Source organism: Hemiscyllium ocellatum, chromosome 44 (genome assembly GCF_020745735.1).
Source record: "Hemiscyllium ocellatum isolate sHemOce1 chromosome 44, sHemOce1.pat.X.cur, whole genome shotgun sequence".
NCBI lineage: Eukaryota > Metazoa > Chordata > Chondrichthyes > Orectolobiformes > Hemiscylliidae > Hemiscyllium > Hemiscyllium ocellatum.
In genome coordinates, this window is record NC_083444.1 from 6,747,321 (window position 1) to 6,754,204 (window position 6,884).

Sequence of the window (6,884 nt, forward strand, 5' to 3'; positions counted from 1 at the left end):
ACCCTGGTTCAATTTCATCCTCGGCAGCTGTCTGTGTGGAGTTTGCATATTCTCCCTGTGTCTGTGTGGGTTTGCTCTGGGTGCCCTGGTTTCTTCCCATAGTCTAAAGGCATGCAGGCTAGGTAGATTAGCCATGGTAAATGCAGGGTGTGGGGGTGGATCTGGGTGGCTTGCTTTTCAGCTGGGCATTCAATGGGGCAAATTGCCTGCGTCCACATTGTAGGAATTCTTTGTTTTTTTAAATACATTCATGGCATGAGGGCATCACTGGCTAGGCCAGCATTTATTACCCATCCTTAATTGCTCAGAGAGCAGTTTAGAGTCAGCTACATTGCTGTGAGTCATATGTCAGCCAGACCAGGTAATGACAGCAGATTTCCTTCCCTAAAGGACATCACTGAACCAGCTGGGGTTCCCTAACAATCCAAAATGGGTCCATGATCATTAGACTCTTAATTCCAGATTTTCATAAACTGAAATTCCAACATCTTGAATTTGAAGTATCCTCTCTGCCTCTCGCCCACTTCCTTTCAGCTGCTCCGTAAAATCTTTGACTGAAGTCTCGCATTGAATATCCCCTCTCGTGGCCTGGGGTCGAACCTTCTACTGGATTTGCCTCTCCTTCACGGAATGAAGGCATCACTGTCTCGGCCCAGCATTTATTGCCCATTGCTAATTGCCAAAGGGCAGTCAAAAGTCCAAACACATTTTGTGTGGAGTTATGTGTCGGCCAGACCAGGTAAGGATGGGAGTTTTCCTTCCCTAAAGAATATTAGTGAACCAGATGGGTTTTCCAACATTCAAGCCACGTCCATCATTGGAATCTTAATTCATGATTTATCAATTTCAAACTATCATCTATCATTACAGGGTCCCCAAGAACATTACCAGTGTCTCTGGATTAGCAGACCTGCCAATAAGCCATCACCTACCCTTTACCTGAGCATCTTAGACAGGAGGGGCGATTTCCGGTTTGCTGATGTTAGGTGCCAAACGAATGCACATCATTGTGTTATGGGCTAGGCCAGACCACTCAAAATATTCTTAAGTAGGAACCCCAGATCATAACTTTACAATTTGTTTCATAAATGTACAGTGAGAATTAGCAGGAATAAGCTAGCTCGGTTGACTACTAGGTTTTAAAACAGACAAATTTATTCTCAAAATTACACAATGAAACACAAAGAACCCAATAAAGAATCCCTACAGAACTCAATCTATCCAAACTAGACTTAATTATGCTGTTCTGAATATACACAACAGTCCCAATAAGCAAACCCCTATAAAACACCATTTTAAAATGGAACAGAAAGAGCTTATTCAAGGAAAAGCTCCTGTGTGTCCTAGATAAGTATGTACCTGTCAGGCAGGGAGGAAGCTGTGGAGCGCGGGAGCCGTGGTTTACGAAGGAAGTGAAATCTCTGGTCAAGAGGAAGAAGACGGCTTATGTTAGGATGAGATGTGAAGGCTCAGTTAGGGCGCTTGAGGATTACAAGGTAGCCAAGAAAGACCTAAAGAAAGAGCTCAGAAGAGACAGGAGAAGTTGTTGGCGGATAGGATCAGGGTAAACACTAAGGCTTTCTATAGGTATTTAAGGAATAAAAGAATGACGAGAGTAAGATTAGGGCCAATCAAGGATAGTAGTGGGAAGTTGTGTGTGGAGTCAGAGGAGATAGGGGAAGCACTAAATGAATATTTTTCGACAGTATCACTCTAGAAAACGACAATGTTGTCTAGGAGAATACTGAGATACAGACTGCTAGACTAGGTAGGATTGAGGTTCACAGGAAGTGGTATTAGAAATCCTGCAGAGTGTGAAAGTAGCTAAGTCCCCTGGGCCGGATGGGATTTATCCTTGGATCCTCTGGGAAGCCAGGGAGGAGATTGCAGAGCCTTTGGCATTGATCTTTAAATCGTCATTGTCTATAGGAATAGTGCCAGAAGACTGGAGGATAGCAAATGCGGTTCCCCTGTTCAAAAAGGGGAGTAGAGACAAGCCTGGTAATTATAGACCAGTGAGCCTTACTTCAGTTGTTGGTAAAGTTGGAAAAGGTTATAAATAAGAGGATTTATAATCATCTAGAAAATAATAACTTGATTAGGGATAGTCAGCACAGTTTTGTGAAGGGTAGGTTGTGTCTCACAAACCTTATTGAGTTCTTTGAGAAAGTGACCAAACAGGTAAATGAGAGTAAACCGGTTGATGTGGTGTATATGGATTTCAGCAAGGCGTTCGATAAGGTTCCCCACAGTCGGCTATTGTACAAAATGCGGAGAAATGGGATTGTGGGAGATGTAGCAGTTTGGATCAATAATTAGCTTGCTGAAAGAAGACAGAGGATGGTGGTTGATGGGAAATGTTCATCCTGGAGTCCAGTTACCAGTGGTGTACCGCAAGGGTCAGTGTTGGGTCCACTGCTGTTCATCATTTTTATAAATGACCTGGATGAGGGTGTAGAAGGGTGGGTTAGTAAATTTGCAAACGACACTAAGGTCGGTGGAGTTGTGGACAGTGACGAAGGATGTGAAACTTGAAAGGGCCCAGAAAAGATTTACAAGGATGTTGCCAGGGTTGGAGGATTTGAGCTGGAAGGAGAGGCTGAACAGGCTGGGACTGTTTTCCCTGGAGTGTCAGAGGCTGAGGGAACCTTATAGATGTTTATAAAATCATGAAGGGGCATGGATAGGGTAAATAGACAATGTCTTTTCCCTGGGGTTGGGAGTCCAGAACAAGAGGACATAGGTTTAGGGTGAGAGGGGAAAGATATAAAAGAGACCTACAGAGCAACTTTTTCAAGTAGAGAGTGGTGTGTGTATGGAATGAACTGGTAGAGGAAATGGTGGAGGCTGGTTACAGTTGCAACATTTAAGAGGCACTTGGATGGATAAATGAATAGGAAGGGTTTGGAGGGATATGGGCCGGGTGCTGGCAGGTGGGACTAGATTGGGTTGGGATATCTGGTCGGCATGGACGGGTTGGACTGAAAGGTCTGTTTCCATGCTGTACATCTGAGTTGCTTACAGGTTGAAGTTAGAAGGGCAGAAAAAGAGAGAGTTTCCACGCAGCTCACTGTCGAACTCCTAGCAGTTCTGGACTGAACTGCTCAGCTAGAGACCTGATCACTCCCCTTTCATTATACAGGTCACTCCTAAAACATGACCACTTTGGCCTGAAGTCACATCTGTTTATAAATAAACAAAAAGGCCCCTCATTGCCCTTTAATCTCTGTAACAAACCAGTCTAATCAGCACGAGGAGCATTTCTGACCCCTCTGAATAAAACCAAGGACACAGTATCCTTGAAAAAAGGGACCAGCTTTGTGACAATTGTTGGCAGGTAGCCTTTGCTTCAGTGAACATTGTGGATGATGGGCACACTGTGGTGGTGGAAGGGTTGAGGGTGGCACTGCAAGCGAGGCAAAGGAATCGCTAAGGTCTTCCAGCACGACTGCATCAATCTGCTCAGGGCTCAGTTCCCAGAGGTGAAAGTGTGTCGCCACAACGGAGCCGGACCCTTGACATTTGAGACTCTCGCCAAGTTCCAACTGATATGTACACAGGTAACGTCACGTGCGTGGCTGTGAATAAGCGATACATGGGTTCGTCCAGGCTGTTGCCCTGCTGCCATGTTGCTATGGTGACCAGTCTTGACCTTCGATGGCGGGGGTGGGGGGGGGGTGATTGGGAGTGTGTCAAGTTGGCCAAGAGGCTGTGCCAAGAATTATCCCACAGGATTAAAATCTGAGTAAGCCATTCAGCTCCTCATGGGATAGGAATAGATGAGCAGGAATAGGCCATTCAGCCCCTTGGGCCTGCGCAATGAGATCACGTTCCGTGAAAGTATGAAAAGAAATCTCCTTGGAGAGGAGAAAATTGAGAGAAGATTTGATCGAAGTGTGAAAAATCCTGAGGTGGGGATGGGGGGAATTCCAGGCAGTGCTGATAGATACAAACCTCTCCCATAGGAAAATGATGTAGAATCATTGGGCACTGAAATATGGTGATTGATGAAAGAAGCAATGGTTACATGGGGAAACACACAGTATGTGGTTAGGATCTGGAATGACTTGCCTAAGACTATGATAGAGGTATAGGAACGCAGGAGTAGGCAATTCAGCCCTTTGAGGATGCTCTGCGATTTAACATGGTCATGGCTGATTTTATCCTGGTCTCAACTCACTTTCCTGCCTGCTCCTCATAGCCCTTTATTCCACTTTTCATCAGAAACATATTTCTTTCTTTCTTGAATTGTTGATTTGATTCTGCCTCCTCTGCACTCTGGGCCTGTGAGTTCCACAGATTCACAACCCTCTGAAATTCTAGTTTCTCATCTCACTTTTGAACCACCTCCTCTCACTGTATATCTATGATCTCTTGTTTGAGGCTGTCCCATAATAGATAGCATCTGTTCAATGTCCACCATATCAATTTCCTTTAGCATTTTATATGGGGTGGCTCAGTGGTTAGCACTGCTGCATCATAGCAGCAGGGACCCAGGTTCGATTCCAGCCTCTTTCATAATGTTATAAACCTCTAGAAGGTCAGCCCTCGGCTTCCTTTGCTCCAGGGAAAAGAGTCCCAGACTATCCAGCTTCACCTTATAACTCAAAACCCTGCAATCCTGGTAAATCCTTTCTGCACTCTATCCAGCTAGTTCTGTTGATGACTGTGATGAAATTCTATCAGACTTACCACAACCCAATGAGCAAGTTGCACTGCCTTTATGAAGTTTGGATTTCAGATATTTAAGTTTGAGTAGGATGTATGTGTGTTGAGTTTTGATGAGTATTTCAGACACTGCTGCAGATTCACAACACCGGGACCCCTCATTCATGGAGGTCAGTTATTTCAGTTGGCTGGAAGGCTGGTTTGCAACACAGCATGATGCTCATAGTATGGATTCAATTCCTGCATCAGCTGAGATTATCTTGAAGGTCCCACCTTCTCAACCTCTTGCCTTGCCTGATCATATGGGCCAGACTAACCCCTCTTAATATGGCGAGGAGCTAGCCTAGACTGTCCAATCTTTCAGATGTGTTTCAGCTGCTGAAATTACTAGGTTTGAAAAACAAACTTTTATTATTACAACAAAGTTAAAATATAAATACAAGAAAGAAGAACTGGTAAAACCTCATTGAAATACTTGATAAAGAAATATATTACTTAACTACTAATCACCAACTATTTCAGGGTAGCAGCATCCTATAAACACACCCTTGGCAAAGGTAGATTCAAAAAAACTGATGTTGCCCACATGTGAACACCCTTCCTGTCCACGAGAATGAAACACTGTCAGAAACAATATAGCTGCTGAGAGAGACAACTCAGGCTTTCTGCTGCAGCAGACAGAGCTGTATCTCACAGCTTCAACTGCAAAAGTCCCGACTGAAAACGGCTTCCACTTCAGGCCCACAACAGCAACTGCTGAAAGCTCATACCTAAAATCCCTGGTTCTGTGGGTGGGAGGTTGACCACGCCCACTCAGACTGTTTCTGTTGTTCCAGTTTTGCTAAAAAAGAAAACCCAAGGCTTCACAAGTTGTTTGTCTTCCTAAAGACTACCCTTCACCTGTCCCCCAATCTCTCTCTCTCGCTCGCTAAAAGAAACCAGTAAAAAACAAATCTTTTAAAGCCACAGTATCGTCACACTGGGAATCTTCATCAATGCTTTCATTCTTCCAGAAAATCTTCACTGTGCAGTTTGAGACAGAAACTATCATTCCGGGATTGGGAGCTGCCATCAACCAGCTGAAGGAGAGTGTGGCAGAATGGGAAGATCCAATCCTTCTCGGAGCCACGTATGTCAAGCGGGTGTTCCTTAGCCCCGAGGTGGTGGATGAAGTGCTGCCTGGGAAGACCATTATTCAAGACTGGGCTCCGTACAAGCCATTGGAGAGCAACCTAGAGAAGTTAGTGAGGCAAGACCTCATTTGGATAGTCGACGACAAAGAAGAGCCCAGGGTCATCAGCCTAGGCACTGCCCCCTAAGGGTACCCTTTGGGACCGGCTAGCACCTGCTGAACATTGATATATTTGGGAAGCATTTCCCCAGGGTCAGGAACCAGTTCCTCGCTCAGATGCAGCAAAGGATCAGCACCTTGGAGGGCCCAGTATACTGTGTTTTGAGCTTTGAATCATCCATGTTATCCTTCTGCCAGACTGTATTAGGACTCCACATGGATAGAGACATTGAGGAGCAAAGCTTGCTGGAGACAGATATGTAGACCTGTAAGAGAAAGAGCCCCCTACACTGCTATTGCCAGTCCTTTTGTTGCTTCTGGGCTCAGGAGTTTGTCCGCTGTCTCCTCCTGTCACGCTATTACCTCAGAATCAAGGGTATTGTAGATTCAAGTCCCACTCCAGGGCTTTGAAAGCCAACAAGCCCAATGGCAGACAAGTGTTGAATTGTTCAGTGTTTGCTTGCACAGGTCTTGACTACATGAGCTTGGATGTGGATTCAGTGAAGCAAACAGACACCAATTTCAAAAGACTCTTGTAAATAAACCTGTTACATGTTCTGAAACTTGTCACCCCTGAATTTCTATGAAATTTACAGTAAGAACTGCAGGCAGTGGAGTGGGATGTTAAGGTAAGAATGCCTACTCAGGCCTGATTGTCTTTTCTTAGGGCAATGTGAGCAAGTCATTATTTGGTGTTTGAAAAGGAACATGGGATGAGAAAGCTTGTAGCCCAGATGAGAAAGCACGTCGCTGTATGAAGTGCACTAATAAACTGTTAATGTTGAATCCTTTCAATGTCGCACTGTTAAAATGTTGCATTTTAAGAATTTCCTGTACCCAAAACATGGGGCAAGTGAAGCACGTATTGTGTAGAAATGTCATAAAAGACACTGCTTGTACTCCTACTCTCCAGCTGCTAATACAC

General features: G+C 44.7%; 1 protein-coding gene across 1 annotated transcript; it reads left to right on the forward strand.

Annotated features, from left to right (window-relative positions):
• The first annotated feature begins 679 nt into the window (after positions 1–679).
• LOC132835309 (probable N-acetyltransferase 16) lies at positions 680–6,619 on the forward strand. The gene is made up of 2 exons (XM_060854747.1): positions 680–739; positions 5,682–6,619. The coding sequence occupies exons 1-2, from the start codon at positions 722–724 to the stop codon at positions 5,985–5,987; spliced, it is 324 nt and encodes a 107-aa protein (XP_060710730.1). The 5' UTR covers positions 680–721; the 3' UTR covers positions 5,988–6,619.
• Positions 6,620–6,884: the final 265 nt, after the last annotated feature.